Source organism: Haliotis rufescens, unplaced genomic scaffold (genome assembly GCF_023055435.1).
Source record: "Haliotis rufescens isolate VD_foot unplaced genomic scaffold, xgHalRufe1.0.p SCAF_6, whole genome shotgun sequence".
NCBI classification, from domain to species: Eukaryota; Metazoa; Mollusca; class Gastropoda; order Lepetellida; family Haliotidae; genus Haliotis; species Haliotis rufescens.
The window spans coordinates 12930174-12951265 of NW_025964334.1; the positions used below are offsets into that span (position 1 = coordinate 12930174).

The 21092-nt window shown below is 39.9% G+C and overlaps 1 protein-coding gene across 3 annotated transcripts in view; it reads right to left on the minus strand.

Annotated features, from left to right (window-relative positions):
* Positions 1-1289: 1289 nt before the first annotated feature.
* The window catches only part of LOC124135476 (MOB kinase activator 2-like), a 50145-nt gene continuing 30342 nt past the window's right edge, over positions 1290-21092 (minus strand). For 2 of the 3 annotated variants that reach the window (XM_046500841.2, XM_046500840.2), the window contains exons 2-5: positions 19025-19191; positions 9719-9821; positions 8585-8709; positions 1290-7434 (exon numbers count right to left, since the gene is read on the minus strand). In XM_046500841.2, the coding sequence (XP_046356797.1) occupies positions 7091-7434; positions 8585-8709; positions 9719-9821; positions 19025-19191 (739 nt within the window). In that variant the 3' untranslated portion in view covers positions 1290-7090. Of the gene's footprint in view, positions 7435-8584; positions 8710-9718; positions 9822-19024; positions 19192-20942; positions 21087-21092 lie in introns of those variants that run through there. The other variant, XM_046500838.2, reaches the window with a different exon arrangement.

The window sequence follows — 21092 nt, forward strand, 5'->3', positions numbered from 1 at the left end:
TAAATCTACAATAGGCGCACGAGCGTGGACACAGCGGACCGGGGTGCATATTGGATAGATTTGCTAGAAACAAATGCACATTTATGTTTTTGTTTTTGTTGTTTAACGCCGCAGCTATATGACGGCGGAAATGGACGAAATGGAAAAAAAAGGAAATTTGTTGAGGCTTGACTGCAGTTGCGTGCGGCTCAATCGAGGATACAATATCGGTATTAGCTATTCTTTCATAATTTTATTTGTTGACACATTCAGTAATATTCCTGCTGTATGACACCGGTCTGTAAATAATCGAGTCTGGACCAGACAATCCAGTGATTGACATCATGAGTATCGATCTACGCAATTGGGATACGATGACATGCATCCAAGTACCATCTTTTAGTATGACCCTGCTGGAGGATCGAACCACCGACCTTCCGCTATTGGGCAGATTCTCTATCCACTGGACTATGGAGGTTGGTTTGTTGTTTAATACGGCACTAAGCAATATTCCATCTGTCTGGACCAGACAATCCAGTGCTTGATATCTTGAGCATCAATCCACGCAGTTGAGATACGATGACATGCATCAGTGAGCCTGACCACCGATCCCGTTAGTCGCCTCCTACAACAAGCATAGTCGCCTTTTACGGCAAGCATGGGTTGCTGAAAACCTATTCTACCCCGGATCTTTAGGGGTATGATCAGGTATGACTTAGGCTTGTATACCCATTCTGTTCAAATAAATAATATTCATATCATGTGAGTGCCTGAGTGAGTTTGGTTTAATGCTGCTTTGAACAGTATTTTAGTTACATTACAGCTTGTCAGGTTGAAGCTGGATGAAAAGATGCAGGCCTCACAGGTTTACCAGCTTGGTGAAACCTACCAGCTCATGTGATATGCTGGCAAATGCGGAGTGAGTTGGGTTTAAGGCAGCTTTGAACAGTATTCCAGTCATATCACCTCCACTTATTGTGGGAGGAAAGCCCATGATGCAGGTCTTAGACGTTTACAACTTTGGTGACACCTATGGGCAGGGTAGGGTGCTGCCAAACCTAGAAACATAAGGAGGTTTCGGATGAACCCAAGGGGTGCCAACTCTGCACAATGAATGTGCCTTTGATGACTGGGCCACCCGTGTCCTAACAAACCTAGAAACACAATCAGGGCAAAACTGGGAGTGGAACCAATGATTTCTGTCATGCCTATGGGATGGAACTATCCACAGACATTTACCAAGCCTTAGACCATTGGGACAGCCCCAATCCTCTGTTGAAGGGACAACAACATACAACAGACTAAAGCACTTCATAATATAACTTTTATTTTGACATAGGAGTAAAATGTATTGTGTTGAGCTGATGCCAGCCATGAAATATATGATACACAGCTACACTCACTGTACTGTCTGTATAGCATCTGATTAGTGCCAAGAGGCCACACTGAGTCCACAACACAACTCACACATATATAGGCCTACTCAGGGGAATGCCACACACATCAAATATAAAAAATTCTCACATGACTGTTATTTATCAATTCCTAGCACATAAAGGTCAAAATAGACATTTTTTCTCAAACAAAATAGGAGGCATATTAGTTACAGATAATATTTTCAAAATGCCTCATAATACGATTTTGCAAAACTTGATTTTCTATTGGATCTTTGTTTTGTCATGTTTCTGTGAATACATTCCATAAAACTTTGCTCACTATGATTTGTTTGATATGTGTGACATTGAAGCTTGTAACACACACATGCTATAAAAGCGTTGGATGCTTATTTAAATACTGATTACACCATGCCAAACCAAAAGGTCAGGACACAGCTGAGAGTATTCTGTACGAATGCATCCATTAACTGATGCTCTTTCAGTATATGGTGTTCTAAACAATAGCTGAATATTACACATAATGCTATTGAGTAAGTTTAATATAGCCCGGACAAACGAAGATCATGCAAAGTCACATAGCAAGATCCATATTATCCCTTATTACATTACTATAAAAGCAAACTCATTTTGGCAAATTACAAGGCTCTAAGGATCCCATTTATAATGTTTGGCACTAACCACATGGAATACAGATATTATGGAGTTAGGTCTTGTCTAGATGTACACAAGTACAGAGAAAACATTTCTATAGTTTAGACAGCCAGGTTAAGATTCCACCTCACCATGACAACAGCCAGGCTAGGATTCCACCTCACCATGACAACAGCCAGGCTAGGATTCCACCTTACCATGACTACAGCCAGGCTAGGCTTCCACCTCACCATTACAACAGCCAGGCTAGAATCCCACCTCACCATGACAACAGCCAGGCTAGGATTCCAACTCACCATGACAACAGCCAGGCTAGAATCCCACCTCACCATGACAACAGCCAGGCTAGGATTCCATCTCACCATGACAACAGCCAGGCTAGGATTCCACCTCACCATGACAACAGCCAGGCTTGGATTCCACTCACCATGACAACAGCCAGGCTTGGATTCCACCTCACCATGACAACAGCCAGGCTAGGATTCCACCTCACCATGACAACAGCCAGGCTTGGATTCCACCTCACCATGACAACAGCCAGGCTTGGATTCCACCTCACCATGACAAAGCCAGGCTTGGATTCCACCTCACCATGACAACAGCCAGGCTAGGATTCCACCTCACCATGACAACAGCCAGGCTGGGATTCCACCTCACCATGACAACAGCCAGGGTTGGATTCCACCTCACCATGACAACGGCCAGGCTAGGATTCCACCTCACCATGACAACAGCCAGGCTGGGATTCCACCTCACTGTGACAAGATGCAGTGTATAGCATATGGAACATTGGTGCAGTGTTTCACATTTTGTAACAAATTTGCTCATAAAAAATAACGAAATGATATTTTGACTTCAGTGAAATCCAAAAACATAATTAACTTAACATAGTCTTATCTAATGTGACTGTCAAACACTGACAATAGTTGATTTAGCATTTTCTACCTCGGTCATTACGACACTATCAGTTTATTCATATTTGACAAATGACCCATGTCTGTCTGTGCACAACAGTAAGAATTCTTACAAGAAAATAGTAAACACAAATTTCAAACAACCAATATGGCTTGCAATATTTTGTCTTGTTTGTTTGATAGGTACAATATGGCCCAAAATATTTTAAGGCAAACACATTTGCACACATCAGGTAAACTGTTACAGACAAAAACCACAAAGAAGTGACAGATCATTGTGTTTGTTAATGAAATGAAAGCTATATATGACATTAATGATAGAACAACAATGGCATGTGTATTTTGGTTCTAACTCCTGAACACATATGGAATATTTCAACCCAGGAATATCAAATTAATTTCAAAGGCAAAAGAAAACAAAATGCATGTTTGTAAGTATTACACAGAATCCAGAGTATTTTAATCAAAACTGCTGGCAAAATAAAGGAAATGACATTCAATCAAAGAGACACAATGTCAGAAATGCAGAGCTTTAAGCACTCAGTGAATGGTCAGTAACAAGTGTTAGCATCGTTAGCTTGATTGCGTTTATCTGGGGACGTCCTGAAAACAAACCCTGACAACAACTGAAAAAAAACTACAATCTACAACAAAATAAATAATCTATAAAATAAATACATTCTTATGCTTTGCTGCTGCTAGGGGTGGCCATGTTGGATAATGCTGCCAAGCTGGATTATCTCCCCTTGGAGCTCAAAATTGGAGGTTGATACAAACATTCTATCATGACAGATATACCATAATCGTCCTTATTCTGCATCGTGCCATGCTCACAATTTGTGTAGGGACAACATTTTGTGAAAAATTCAAAGATAAATGTAGAACAAGATATTACTGTAAATACTAGACGAGAGATCAGACGAAAAATGCAAGTCAGTTTCTTGGCTATGAATAATTTAGAATATTATTAATATCTTTGTATTTCTTGCTGTTTGGGATCCTCCCTACATGGCTTAGAATAAAAGGACTTGATCTTAAACAGATAACTGTTCATAGGTAGTGATGATGAAACAGACTTGGACCTTCATTACAAGAAATTCTGTATTTTCAAAAGTACTTGTGGAATTCAATAAACCTGTGTGCACAAGATTTTAACAAAATGGTTGAGGATATGAACACACCAATGGCATTCAATTCAAGTATAAAATTCAACATCAACTTATTCAACAGTTGGCAAAATCTTTTAAGATGGTAATATGCTGTAAATGCCTCCAACCTTATGACTCTACTCAATTTTCTGCTTAAGCTGAAACACAATACTGCTTAACTTAAGCATGCTGAGAAAATATATATTAATATGATACCTGCACAATGAATGACCAAAAGCTGTTAACACAGTTATTATCGGAGTATGTACATTTTTCCAAGATATCACAGCTCCACTTAATGTTCTAGTATTGCAGAAGACAAAGCCACTGGATCATGAAGTATGCATGTCTAAACAAACTGGGGGCAATGTTCACAAGCAACAAGTGGTCATCAGTTAGCAGCGGCCTGAGTAACAATACTGCCCACACAGTCCTGGGAGCATCACCTACATGACTTCAGTACCAGCCATGGATGGTTTCAGGGTATTATGACAGTATTACTGTAGAGAAAGCAGCTAGTCTGATACTAGGAAGTGTCCCTTCTTTCAAAAGTCAGAGTATTTTACATGACCTCAATGTAAATCATTAAAATGTCATTGATGATAAAAATATCTTTTTAAATAATTTTTCAATTTGCCTTTTACATATAAACTATCATTTGCAATGTAAAATAGCAAAGCCTGAAACTTCTTTTCATCCTAAAACAGTATTTTACTTTACCTTAACGATAAAGAACTGTATCAAATACTGTAATTCAATCTTCCATCTCATCACTGTTATCAGTTTTGGAGGATTGTAATGATTTCCAGACCTTGTGAAACCTTTCTAAAAGTCAATGGATGGCTGTGCGAAAATCGAAAAATGTCATCCACTGACTAAAGAAGAGCCTCTTTGCAATGAACTTTCATCAATTAACCTTTTCAGAGTTTCGGGCTGCTAAAAAGTATGTCAACGATCAAATTCTGACAAAATCTTTTCTGAGACAAATAATCCAAGATATTGCTGAAGTCCAAGTTCACACTTAAGTTAATGAACATGTCATCCTTCCTTGTATCAGACAGAACTGTGTCCCTCGTGGTGCTATCACTAACATCAGCACAATACTAATTAACACAACCATACACAACTGTATAGTCAAGGGTATAGCTATTTGCAACATCTGCAACTTCTTTCATCAAACTGGTCCAAACTGAGTCCACTTGTTTTCTTACAGTTTTCTAAAGACTTTTTCTGTCATAGTTTTACCCAAACTGATGAAGTTACCTACTTTTCATTCAATAAAGAATACTCGGTCTGGCAGTGTAAACTGCATCAGAATCTCCATCACTGTAGGAATAGCTGTCCTACACAAGTGTGGTACTTGTACAAGGTCACTTGTCATTGTCCTCCAGCAGATGTGAAAGAGAACATTTAGGCACACAGAAGTGTCAGATTAGCTCTACACCACAATTCTTTGGCAAGCAGCAGAACCAAGGCTTGGCACCAGTGAACAATCAACTCTATGTTATACACCTCCAACCTTGCAACCAGAGAGCCTTTAGGCTTTATGACGTGAAATTTCAATCCTGCCAAGGACATACATAACTGCATAACAGCCTTGACATGGGTAATATTTGGCACCTGTATGCGATTACCTGCTTGACATCCATCATTTCCTTGGCACCCTCTGCAAGACTTGTAACAATGGTAGCCCAATATAACAATACAATTGGCACCAATGGGAACCCTTCACTGCATTTAGCAATTAAAACCCATGACATCTTTCAAGAATTCTTGACCATGAGACCCTTCTCCAAGAGTATTACCTTGGCACATATCAGTCCTTATCTGCTGTGATGACCTGGTTATTAACTCAAGTCCTATTTGGCACTAATTGTCCAGCATCATCCAGAGTATATAACTTGGCATTAAAGGCATCATCGGGCCGTTCATCTGAAGATAATGTATCTGGAAGAACTGCCAGGCTTTCCATCTTTCTTGAATCCTGCACATCAGATTCCATGCCAGTTTTCTGACCTTGCCCACAATGTCACATAACAAATTACAACACATATCTGCTGTACAGCGTACAACGCCAGCTAGTGCTGATAAATACATTTTTGTCTGGTAAAATCCCTAGTGTGCCCACTATATCCAACACAGAGTATTGTTCGTTCTAACCTCATCTAGAATCCACAGCAACATATTAGTGAAGCCTACAGCTCTACAGCGAGGGTGAGGGTAGTAGGCTATTGCAGAACTGTGTGGGGTGCCAATGTGTGGAAGAATTGAAACGAGAAGATGCAGTCCTCACACAGTCATCGAAACCCTGGACTGGGTTCCTCATACATAAACCACCAAGTCAAAAGAATCACATCGATCAAGCTCTACACCAGGTGAACATCACAGTCTCTCTGTATCATGTATCTATCTCAATTGCAATCTACATCAACTCATCTGCAGCTGTCAACACGGACGTTCTGTCACTAGTCATCACCGAGGTATTGCCTTCCATCAGATATTGTAAACAATTACAATATATAGATTAATAAACAGGATCAATGTTTCATTTTATCAGAGCATGTCGATGGCTTTGAACAAAGAATTCACAGGAACTAACATTTCTACCCCAAATAAGCAAATAACACCTCATTACTTCATAATTATCATACATGTACTGTATATACCATTTATATCATAAAACAATAACAAGCACAGGCCCTGCTGAAAATGAAATTATCACCCAAAATGACATTATGAACACTGATCCATTCAAACTACAGAAAGCTGAAACTATGAGGCACGAGATCCTTCTTCAGCTGCATGAGGAGGACCATCTCCACATCCAAACATCCCGATCCTCATCTAGGATCTTCTCTCTCCCTAGAGTCACACAGTTGATACACTCCAACCAAGCACAGTATCACATTCTTGATCCTTCCACACTATATCCTGAGTCCCCGATGCAAATGCACGACCATTAAACATCCTGTTGATATGAAAGACAAAGGTTTGGAATCCACTATGTTTGCAGCAGCTGTTTCTCTGGCTGTGGGGGACTAGTGTCTTCCGGTGTTTCCTCACTATCTTCATTAGCTGCATTATCCTGTATACTCTGGTTATAGTCTTCTAGACATTTGAGGAGGGCCTCCACAAGGTCGTGGAGAACCTCAGTGTCCTTGTCCTCCAGTAAGTTAAACTCCAAATTGAAGACCATGAAGTGAGTGAACAGACTGTTTAAGTGGCCATGCAGACCTAGTGTCAGAAGTTCCCTATAATGTGCGTGGTATATGTGTGCTAATACTTGGAGGAGATACCGGTGCACCTTCTTCACAACTGTTTCGAATGAGTTTGGGAAGACATGACCTGAAAGACAACATCAAATGTTAGAGTGAGTACAAATGAGTAAATATTTAACATCAATTCAGCAATATTCCAGCCATATCATGACGAGACGTTATACATTAATGATACATATATTTAGACTAAATAAAAACCTGTCATCGATGGCAAATGTTAGAAAATCACTTCTGAGGAAACGTACTGAAGAATAAACCACAAATAGCAGTTCAATTGCAGATGCAGTGGAAAGCAATCTTGCCTCACTTATGCACATTCAAGCACAAGTTACAAGACTTTCATTCATTTCATGCCCCTTAAACATCATACTTCTGTGAGTCACTGTTGGTTTAGGTCTAGGTCAGCAATATTCCAGCTATATCATGGTGCCCTGTAAATGATGCACCAGGCAAACCAGTTGTTTATAGCATGACCAATGATCCATGTAGCCAGGGCACACTGACATACAATTGGCCAGTTCACACAATGTACCAACCCAATCTTCATTGGTTTCTTCTTATGATGGTGATGGTGAGTATGGTTTTACGCCGCTTTTAGCAATATTACAGCAATATCACGGCAGGGGACACCAGAAATTGGCTTCACACATTGTACCCATGTCGGGAATCGAACCCGGGTCTTCGGCGTGACGAGCGAACGCTTTAACCACTAGGCTACCCGACCGCCCCTTCTTCTTATGACAAGCATGAGACCTATATGACCTAGAATTGCAACAATAAGCATACTTCAACTTCCAAGGTACTGCATGATCTGAGACAGTTTCCAAATTCTGATATTGTCATATTCACCGTATTTGACATAATAAGCGCCCAGGGTGCTCTCAAAATTAGAAATAGGGAGCTCTTATTAGAATATTATTTTGGTGAAAAAAAAGCAGAGTTGAAAGATAAATTTCGTGGTTTATGCTGACAGCCTGAAATGTTTACGTATGACAGATATATTTTTCCAGAATTTAATGGCCCATAATTAAGGGTGCATATAACACACGAGTGTGTATTATACATGAATGAATAAGTCTTGTGTACATTGATCAATCGGAAGGGTTGCTTATTGGGATTGTTCACTAGCCAATATATTAGCAAATATTGCCGTGGAGTGGGGCGCTTATTACATTGAATACGGTATGCCCCAAACATTGCCCATTATCTGTACTCACCAAACTTTGTTGGGAAGACAGATTCGTCAGTGATGGACGTCTGTATATATGTCATGACATAGTCAATGTACTGAGGAGCTGAATATTTAAACTTCTTCCCCTTGTCATCATACCAGTAATATTGCCTGAAAAATAGATGTTGTAAAGACTACTACAAACATTCAACACTTTATGATTGTTCTTACAAAATAATATGAAAGTGAGGGAATGAACACTGAAAATTACTAAAAGCTATATATGAATGACAACTTCTGTGTTGTCAAGCTAAATCATTCTTGTATGTTTCTATGTTTTGTTTGTTGTTTAATGCCACTCAGAAACATTCCACCTATATGACTGTGGCCTGTAAATAATCAAGTCTAGACCAGATAAACCAGTGACTGATATGAGCAACGTCCTACGCCTGGGTACAATGACACGTGATAAGTTGCCAAGACTATTCAGTACAACACACATAAGTTTCTGAGGGCCTATTCTAACAAGGAATCTCATCAGGGAGCGAATCATGTTGTGTTTTCATCAGAAAACAGCTTTTTAAGATAAACAGTGATTAACTGTTAGAACAATAATTTTCCATGACATTTCTACAGAAAATATGCCAAACATTTATGAATATAAAACTTTACTTAAACTATGGTAAACAATTAGCAGCAAAGGAGTTGATTGGAACCACATGGCTTTAACATCAAATTTACTCGTTAGTATTACTTTTCATGGCACAAAAGAAAATCCCATTTTCAGATATGCAGATCACTATATTACGTCTACAACAAGAAATCTGTGATTTCTAATGTTACGATACTGTATATAGATTTCATCAAATGATGCATCAATAGAGTCCTCAAACATAGTTGCTACTCCTTAACCAGTATGACCCAACTGTAATGTATACATTACAAACAGGCCGATCTATCTCACCAATATGGTGGGTAGGACCTTAAAAAATAACCAACCTTCAACAGATAACCAGCTCGACACAAGTATGCATCATCAGATTGCAGATGATTTCATACAGCCCTTTGGGCAAGGCTAATATTAGTTAATATTAATAAAAATTCATTTGTAATATTAGCTAACACATTTGAGGCATATTCATCTTGCACAACTACAGTCAAAAACTAATTGTAGACTTACACACTGCCCGGGGCTGCCATCGAGGAGCATGCTTGTCCCTCGGAGGTACAGTACTCAGAGATCACCCCATACATTAAGTTCACATGGTTGAAGAAAGCTATGGCTGAAAGGTAAATAAACATAGGTTAGAATCTTATAATCATGTAGTATGTCAAAACCAATGGAAAAAGCTCAAAGATAGCTACATTCATGAGATATGAATAGCAAGATGTGACATAGAAAATAATGTAGTCCTAGTCAGTATATCAAGGTCACTCAGGTCAATATGTGTCATGTGAGGCATACTGGTCTCAGTGTGTTAGTGAGTTGGGCTTTTGCGAGTTTGAAGAGTATTTTGGTTATATCACTGCATGTCTTAGTGAAAACTCACAAGCATTGGTATGAGTGAGTGAGTGAGTTTGGTTTTACGCCACTTTTAGCAATATTCCAGCAGTATCACAGCAGGGGACACCAGAAATGGGCTTCACACATTGTATCCATGTCGGAGCACTGGTATGGGGCTGACAAATCAAGAATCACATTTGAACCCTCACAGGATTCAGACACACCTAAGGGAAGCAACTTTGCCCCACAAATAGCAACACCAACATCTGAGCCCCTTGTTAGTTACAAAGTGACCAACGAGGGCGAGAACGAAAGTCAACCATCATGAACACCTGGCATAATCCAAGGCAGATTTGTCCTTGTTAGTAACACAAGGATCATGATGCAAAACTGATTCTTCTAAAAGTTCAGGACGTTTTAACTTTCCTGGTCATCATCTCATTTTTGACAACTTCAAAACTACCCGTGCGATTGATTTATCTCCTTTTTCTCTCATTATTGAAACAATATTTCTAATAACAATTCAGTAGAGACAAACATGTGACAACTCTACTTAACATTTGTTTGTTTGCCTGTGTTTAACATCAAAGTTGTGTTTGAAGTTTGTTGTTTCATGCCATGCTAAGCAATATTCCAGCCACATGACGGCAGCCTGTAAGACAATCCCTATCTTCTTTACAAACTGTCAACTACCACAAACAGTCGTAGCTTCAAACACTGATATGGAAACTTGATTGAGGAAATTCAATTCTCATGTTGCAACCAATGTGAATAGAATGCTTTCAACTAATACTCTGCACACTCTTTTGAAATCTATTCAGGTTCTGGTCCCCTTCATATCAGGTATCGGACACGTACAGGATCAGTACTACAAATCACGAAATCCAGTTCTCCTTGGTCAATTCTTTTGATAGAGACCAGAGACTAATTAACCATGATTTTGTTGCTATGGTGAAGTACTGTATTATTTTAAGTACCTTATTATCTCAATTATTGGTCTATCATCAGTCTGTACAGCTCTACTACTTGCCTGAAGACAGATTCTATCACAGCAACTAGTTGGTGTTAGTTCAGGAATGCAATGCAGGCTAATGGTTCCAGGTAGACACGGGCTCATTATAGATCTTATAATGTGTGAGTCTAAAGGCTTTTCTTCTTCATTAAGATAAAATGACAAGTATTTCTTCAAACATTTTTCAATTTTAATTATTTATTTCTTTAATTTTAAATTGTGTTGACACGACCATGTTAGTCACTATTACCGGTATGTGGTCTCTGCCAGTATTTAGGGAAACCTTCAGAGTTTGGTTAATTTCTACTAGTACTAGTCATACATTAACCAAGGAGAATATTGGTGTGGCCTATGGACTAGTGCAAGTTAATTACTGCCATAAAATAACTTCAAGTGATAGTAAAGGGGTGCTACAATCCTTAAAGTTTGCTGCTGTAGTTCTTGAATCTTTGGACCCTCTAAATCATTAACTTTTAACACTGGGTCAATGTCTGTTGTTTAACGCCACACTCACACAAATATTCCAGCTGTATGACACCATTCTGGAAACAATTAAGTATGGGCAAGACAATCCTGTGACATCTTGATTGGTTGGTTGGTTTGTTGTTTTACACCGCACTCAGCAATATTCCAGCTATATGACGGCGGTCTGTAAATAATTGAGTCTGTACCAGACAATCCAGTGATTGATATCATGAGCATCGATCCACGTAATTGGTGACATCTTGAGCAAGATGTACGCAATACGATGACATTCCTCAACATGAAGTCAATGAACACAACCCCCCGATGACATTAGTCGCCTCTTACGTCAAGCATGGTTTGCTCAAGACCATTTCCCACTCGAATCTTCACAGCACATTCGGGAAATGACAATGACGCCCTGACTTTCATGCTTAATTGTGAGAACTGAAGAAGTCATAATATCGCCTTCACAAAAGGCAGAAAACATATTGATTACAGCAGTCAAAAGATGGAGAACTCCCCTGCAAAAACCCAGCTTATAATACCAGAAATGTTGAATGACAACACCTAATCTTGGTGATATGACATTAAATGCTATCAGCAACTTGATAGTTGTCAATAACCAGAGACAGGCTGCCTGTCAATTTGACATTATTATCCCCAACATCAAAAGATAACATGGACATCATAAAAATCAAGCCATTGTTATTCAGTCGACTGACGGTCTAGCTCAATTCATGGTGACTAGCTGATTTAATTTCCCATGACACCCAGTTCACCCGCTTACAAGTTTAGTCACTGTAGCATATGCTATGTAATGTGCCATGAAAATTGAAACAACATCAACACTAAATCAAATCAATCTGAGTGAGTGAGTGAGTGAGTGAGTGAGTGAGTGAGTAAGTGCCACTGTAGGCAATATTTCAGCTATTCCTAAGTTTATCTGTAGGGGGATTACAGCATGAGCTGCACAAATTGTACTTGAGTTTATTTTGAAGTTTCACATGATCCCATGATAAAAGTAACAACCGTAATGGCAGATACATTTAAAAAAGAGTGCAAATAATAAATAAATACACAAACAATAAATACTATATTTCATGTAGGACTTATTTGCTGAGGTAAGCAATTTCTGAAGGTGAGCTTCTCTCCCTGTCCTCTTTAAAAATCCATCAACTAATTGGCTTCCATGTGTTGGAGAGATCGGATAACCCCAAGGATGAGCCCAACAGCAGACAAACTGGATGATATATTCATTGAGTGGAAAGGCATCAAGCTAACCTGAGCTCACATCTATTCAGCCCAGACCCTTCAGTGTATTGTTGAGATGGAGGTGTCAGTCTTTGTATTATGCATCAAACTCCCTGCAGAGCGCTGTCTAGCTCCAATTGAGCTGCTCAAGCAAATCAATAAGTGATGGCTTCTAACATCCACCAATCTGGAGGCTCATAGGTGGGCAAACCGTTAACATCTTGGTGGGTTACTGTACCAACATGCCATCAATCTAAAGTCAATGTCAAGTCCTTGTGAAATCATTTGTGTGACAGAAGATGCAGCCTCAGAAATTCAATTTTCTTTCAGAACAGGTGTAAACCTATTACCGTATATCGCTGTGTATAAGGCGACCCCACATATAAGACGACCCTCCTGTACACGCCTTCAAAATCAACCCGTGTATAAGGCGACCTGGAATGAAGCACATCACAAGTGCGCACACAAACCTTATATATGCAATAAAAATATGTTTATCTTGCATTGTTTTTTCTACGTTGATTGGTCGCGTGTGTAACTCCAGCACATGTTGCCATTTTGTGGTACACGGTACGACACCAAATTGGTGCCCGTAAAATAAAATTCATTTATGAAGTAATAACATATAAGAGACAATGGTGAGTAATTTAATCACCAATTAACTATGTTGTAACTAACTAGGCTTATATTTGCTTCACATTCAGCGTGTTTATTCCACAATCACTTATTCACACTGTCTCCAACAGTTGTTAATACAACTGTAAAAACAGCGGGAATTGATTTCAGCTTCACCGGTTATCACATGTTAGGTCACATGTGCAATATGCAAATGCTTACCAGTACTTCTGGCTCTCTACTCACGGATGTTGATTGTTTTACCGTGTCAGCTGGTTTGACAATCTGCATAGAGGCGAGGTTCATTTCAACTTTATTTGCAGATATTATTAAACTTTATTCAAGGAAAAGAGATACAAATCATGTTTATGTATGGAAATAGGTTTTGGAACAGTTATTTAGGACGAAATGCGAAGTTTTATTGTCAAATGCTGGGCTGGCTATCGGACGCTGGTTGACATCGCCAGTGGAAAAAAATGTGAGATCTTCGACTCCGTGTATAAGACGACCCCCCTTCATAATCCCCTCATTTTAGGTACGAAAAACTCGCCTTATACACAGCGATATACGGTACACAAGTCCTCAGAGTTTGTAGCTGGTCCTGCTTGAACAAGACAAAAATGTTTACTGGGTTGAAAACATTTTCTGTTAGTTTTATTCAGTTCCAGTTTGTAGAAGAAATGAAGAATTTGGAACTGATTCAGTGTTTTAGCCCTCAAATGCCACATGTCAATGAAGACTACCATCACTGGATGTTTACTTGTCCTCAGCACAATTTAGTAGTCACGTGCTAGTTGACTAGTGGCGAGGGCCATGTGACACAGTTGAACCAATCAACTCAACTCGAAAGGGTGCACGGGAATCACGCACGTTGAGACGCCCAACGCTAACACCGTATTTGTGCGTGCGTGATTCCCGTGCAACCTTTCCAGTTGAGTTGATTGGTTCAACTGTGTCATATGGCCCTATGATGCAGGGGTAGCATTATGCAGATGGCTGTTACAATGAATGCTCGTTCCACCGTGATGAACAGGTCTGGTTGTTGATGAAATATAGTGATAGCTAAATAGACCGATTTTTTATTCATGCACCGATTGTCTTTAAATGTAATATCCAGTTATGTATGACTGTTTAATAATCTCATACCAACTTTGACTGGAGTGGGTCCAATAGTTTTTCAGATATTGTAGTAAACGTCGGTACCTTAAATTACCTTCCAGACTATAACTTGATAGAGAAAATAACTTGCACAGCACCAATATAAACTATGGCTGTGTGCTTAGCTATAGTAAACGTGGCATACAATTCTCTTCTCCAGCCTATCAACCTTCCATCCTGTTAATTCACAAACCAATTTCTATTTCAGGAGAGTCATGGCTCAAGAAATGACATGTTTTCAACACCAATCAATTTCATCTATGCCATATCAAAAGATGCCTGTCTCAGCTAATAATAACTTGTATGGTAACTAAGAAACTTCATATGAAAGCCCACAAAAGCATAAGAGTTTCCTAATCTGGGAGAATAAAGCCAGCTTCTAGACCAGCAGTAACAGCCATGCTGAGCGGGCAGTGCTCAGTGCCCCAACTGCCCCGAACCCCTATTGATCAGCACTTTGATGGCCCCTTGTCAATAGCAATATGAATCTAAGTTGTCTGTCACTTCTTTCCAAGAAAGAGTTAATCAAGGGGAGAAACTGTGTGGTCAATAACTGCCAAAATGTCAGTGTGGATGCTGAAAATGCAACAAAGGAAGTGAACTTGTCCGCACTATCTGGCACGTCATTTTTGTCTGGATGACTGGTGTGGGGTTTTCCGCTAGTGAAACAGTGTTTGAAACTAAGCATAAAAGTCAAGCCGAAGGGGTCCTTGTTATTGACCCACTGTGATAAGTAAAAGATTGAGGGGGTCCCCAGATTCAGAAGTGCGAACACGGGTAAACTTCAAAGAAACTTGGTTCACTTCACTTAACAGACTTCTATGTTCATACAACATTGAGGCAAAATTATAATGTATCTTTTGTCATTCATTTCAATCTGCTCTTCAGATTGATGTCTTGTGCTTTTGGGTTTCACCAAAGAGGTAAATTCTAAACCCTGCATTATTTCCCTCATCCTCCCTCATTAAACAGACACACCGTCATATAACTAGAATACTGTTCAAAGAGGTGTTAAACCCAACTCACTCACTCACAGCATGTGAATTATGACAACAGCAGCATCTCCGAATGTACCACAGACCAAGCCTCGTCATGGTCAATGTGATTGTACTGCAAGGTGTTGCCACATGCCTCCACAGCAATAAAGGTGAATCATGACAACAGCAGCATCTCCAAATGTACCACAGGCCCAGCCTCGTCATGGTCAATGTGTCCTGCAATGAAGGTGTTGCCACATGCCTCCACAGCATGTGTATCATGACAACAGCAGCATCTCCAAATATACCACAGACCAAGCCTTGTCATGGTCAATGTGTCCTGTACTGCAAGGTGTTGCCACATGTTTCCACAGCATGTGAATCATGACAACAGCAGCATTTCCAAATGTACCACAGACCAAGCCTCGTCATGGTCAATGTGTCCTGTGCTGCAAGGTGTTGCCACATGTTTCCACAGCATGTGAATCATGACAACAGCAGCATCTCCAAATGTACCACAGGCCCAGCCTCGTCATGGTCAATGTGTCCTGTGCTGCAAGGTGTTGCCACATGCCTCCACAGCAATAAAGGTGAATCATGACAACAGCAGCATCTCCAAATGTACCACAGACCAAGCCTCATCATGGTCAATTAGTCCTGCAATGAAGGTGTTGCCACATGCCTCCACAGCATGTGAATCATGACAACAGCAGCATCTCCGAATGTACCACAGACCAAGCCTCGTCATGGTCAATGTGTCCTGCAATGAAGGTGTTGCCACATGCCTCCACAGCACGTGAATCGTGACAACAGCAGCATCTCCAAATGTACCACAGACCAAGCCTCGTCATGGTCAATGTGTCCTGCAATGAAGGTGTTGCTACATGCCTCCACAGCATGTGAATCATGACAACAGCAGCATCTCCGAATGTACCACAGACCAAGCCTCATCATGGTCAATGTGTCCTGTACTGCAAGGTGTTGCCACATGCCTCCACAGCATGTGAATCATGACAACAGCAGTATTTCCAAATGTACCACAGACCAAGCCTCGTCATGGTCAATGTGTCCTGCAATGAAGGTGTTGCCACATGCCTCCACAGCATGTGAATCATGACAACAGCAGCATCTCCAAATGTACCACAGACCCAGCCTCGTCATGGTCAAAGTGTCCTGTACTGCAAGGTGTTGCCACATGCCTCCACAGCAATCACAACCTCGATGGAATGACAGCTTGCTCTATTATTGTCAGGATTGATTTTCCACATAAATTGAGTGATGATAAAGTAAGGTTTTGCAACACATTTTATTGACAATGAGTGGGAAAAATATTTCTGATTTCTGTTTTGGATTTCTACTTTTCTTTCCCACACAATTATCTTCACACCTTTATTAATTTGGTCAGAACGTTTTGAAATATATGCCTTTTGAAAATGCATTTTACTTATTTAATCATTTCATAATATAATGTTTAACTGAATCATTAATGGTAAACTACCAAAACCCAAAATGTTTTTGGACTATTTTGTATTTAGGAAAAATATCAATACAAAATATCTATTATCTATTGTTTCAAATCAATGATAAAGTGTCATATCAAAACCAACTACTCAATCATTCCGAATTTGCAAATAAAATTATCTGTTATGACCACCATACATCAAACGTAACTGTTTATCACTTCACCCTGACATATTCTTCCTATTAAAAACCTTAGTGACAGGTTATGAAGACACACCCAAATTGTAATCCAAATATAATCCAAGTTGTCATTCATTTCTCAAATTTGGCGTCACTGTTATCAGTTATTTCCTGAAGCATGACCAAGTAAACATCCGTAAGGTGTGGCACATGTGCATCATCATGACTTAACATTCTCTAGGGGACTTTTCTCTTGTTCTTTAAAAATTGTGTGCAATACACATACACCTAGTTTGTAGGTGGAAGCTCTAGCTCATGTTTCATAACAAGTTTCACATTACTGTTTGTTTGTTTGTTGTTTAACGCAGCACTCAGCAATATTCCAGCTATATGACGGCAGTCTGTAAATAATCGAGTCTGGACCAGACAATCCAGTGATTGACATCATGGGAATCGATCCACGCAAATGGGACTAATCACATGCCTGACCACCTAATCCTGTTAGTCGCCTTTTACGACAAGCATAGTTGCCTTTTACGGCAAGCATGGGTTGCTGAAGACCTTTTCTACCCCGGTCTTCACGGGTCTTACATTACTATCTCAGTCATATCATGGCATGTGAACTAAATGTGGGAGGAAAGCACCAAGCGACACATGTCATTTTTAGGGTGAAGCTGGAATTTTAACCTAAGATGGGCAGGTCCTGGCATGGCTCAAACACCTAACTCTGCAAAGGGATGAGAAGTTTATTTCACCACAAGACCACCAGTACCCTCAATTATAAGTGATGGATATTGACCCGACGTTCGCATTGCAGTTAATTGAAATAATGATTCATGTATTGGGCTACGTACCACTATATAATGCATGTGTTCTTTTATCTGTAATTTGTTGTGAACCTGAACTAAAAGAACTTTCTCCGGAAATCTTTTACAACTTTGTAATCGTCCGTCATTTTGTTAGATGTTGCTTTGGTCACAAAGCATGTGTAATAGACACATTATATACAGGAAACTGATCACGGATAGTTTTGCTTTCCCAGATCACAGGAAACAGTAAAGTTGTTAATTTCTGAATATCATAATTTCACTTTGACTTGTCACTCATATAAACTCTGCCAACAAGATGAAAATATGCATGATTTTGAAAAACCCCGCAGTATACCAGTATTTTCCAAATGAATTGTGATATGTATTCATAAGTAATTCACATCGTGGTATACTGGTATTGGTAATACCACCCACCTCTTCAATATAAACTCCAATTAATACACAGACACTTGCAGTGCATTCTGCCATTGGACCCCAGTGCATTGAACTCAAAATTGCATATAACTTGATCGTCCGTTCTTCATCTGTATAACTATGCAAGATTTGTTGTGTGATTACCGGTAGCTAAAACACATATCAACAGTCTGCATTTTTAGCCACTAGTACATAACCTCTGTGTGTGTGTGTGTGTGTGTGTGTGTGTGTGTGTGTGTGTGTGTGTGTGTGTGTGTGTGTGTGTGTGTGTGTGTGTGTGTGAGTCTTAGTGTGTTTGTGTGTGTGTATGTGTGTGCTAGCTCACTGAGATACCATGCCGCAGTTTAACATGAATACCCCACTCCGAGCCGACCAGTCCTAGTTATAGTTCCTTGTGCCGAACACCAGACCAGGGAACAACAAGTACCATCTTTTAACATCTTTGATATGACACGACCGGTGATTGAACCCCGGACCTTCCGCTCTCCGGGCGGACGCTCAAGCACTAGACCACTGGGGCGGTCTTCGTCAGTCGTAAAGTACATTTTGATTGCAGGTAATTCTTCTCAGCAATTGATAAATTCCAAATTTGGAAGCACAAGAAAGTGTTTAAACTTACTGTGAGTAGCCAACCACTCATTATAGTCTAGGTGTGGAGGTAGTGAGACTAGCTTGAAGAAATCCGCTTCTGTAACACGTTCCTTGATAAACGTTTCCCCCAGGTACTGACGCTGTTCCTCGCTGGCAGGTGGGGTAGGGGAGTCCTTATCTTTCCGTCTCCCCTTCCTGAAACACAGAGAACATTCGATTACTCTCATAAGTAATGTACAGGTTTCATATATATCCACTACGTTGCCAATAAGGGAAAGAAAGAAATCAATATGCCTATTCTATACAGGGTTGAGAATGGATATTCGCGGATCCGCTGAAGATTCTCACCTGTCTACAGTACATGACATGATAAAACATTGCCAGGCTGCCATCAGTACCCACAGACTTAAGAATCGGCATGTCCTTAAAAACTCTTGAAACTTCCTTTTTGTGACAAATAAATCGACACATCTACTGCAGGCCATAAGGACCCATACAGATTTGAAACTAGGGGCCCAAAATGACATGTTCCTGCCACGGGCCTACAGGCAGGCGCTTATTTTGAACACTGCTGTATTTGTGGTTGAGGTCTGATTTTGTTCTATGTGAGTGGGTGAGTCTGGTTTAACACCACTTTGAACAGTATTTCATTTAAATCATGTCAGGCCTACAGGCAGGCGCTTACTTCGAACAATGCTGTATTTGTGGTTGAGGTCTGATTTTCTTCTATGTGAGTGGGTGAGTTTGGTTTAACACCACGTTGAACAGTATTTCATTTAAATCATGTCAGGCCTACAGGCAGGCGCTTACTTCGAACAATGCTGTATTTGTGGTTGAGGTCTGATTTTCTTCTATGTGAGTGGTGAGTCCGGTTTAACACCACTTTGAACAGTATTTCATTTAAATCATGTCAGGCCTACAGGCAGGCACTTACTTCATGCACTGCTGCTGCATGTATTTGTGGTCTGTTAACATGGTTAAGATCTGATTTTGTTCTATGTGATTATTTCAGTTAAATCAGTGTCGAGTAAGCTTAATGTTGGTAGAAAGCCCATAATTAATGCATAGACGTTTACCACTTTGGTGAACTGATGAGAATGGCAATAGTGCTGAAAACCAAGAGAAATAATTGGGGCGAACCGGGATTCGAACCTACAATCCTAGGTTTCTGGCATGCCTAAGAAACGTAACTCTGCGACACCTTTGTCAACTGGGCTTGTGCTCCCTAGTTAATGTATTTGACAAAACAAGTACAGCATGGTCACAAACAATCAAACTTCAAGCAAATGCACAAAACATTCAAATGACAACTCTTCTGTCTCAAACCTTGCTGAAGAAATAACATTCTTGGGCAATTTATGCTATGGTTATGAGATAGATGGCTTCAGACTCAATAGCAACAATTTTCAAGGACATAACTTAAAAGTCATGGCCTTTGGGGTAGAATATCAGAGAATCTCACATTCACTTACATTCTACTTGACAGGGGCATTGGTTGGTTGTTGGTTGGTTTGTTGTTTAATGCCGCACTAAGCAATATTCCAGCTATATGACGGCGGTCTGTAAATAATCGTGTCTGGACCAGACAATCCAGTGATTAATATCATGAGCATCGATCCACGCAATTGGCATCAACCACATCAGCGAGTCTGACCACCCGATGACGTTAGTCTTTTAATGTCGGTATAGGAATATCTTGCTTCATCTTACAATTCTAAAACAACAACCGTATGATTCAGAGTAATATAAGATATAAAGGTCAAGGACAGGATGATGGAACTATGCAGAATGCACCAGACAGTTTAACAATTGAGTATTTTTTCAACAAAAGACTACAAAAGACTGCAAAAGACATGCATTTGTGACTTATTCATGGTCGGCGCACCCTCACAAAAACACATTCAAAAGAGGTTTGTTGACATATTTAACAATGAGGACAACCTTACCTCAATGTCTGCCAGAGGTACCTCTTAGATGCTTCCTTCATTGCAAACATCTTACAAAATACAAAATGGTAAGATCCCTTTTCTGTTGTAAATACAACCTTCCTACCAGTAAGTGGTACGTTGTTGTGACAGTGTTGTACACAGCAGGAT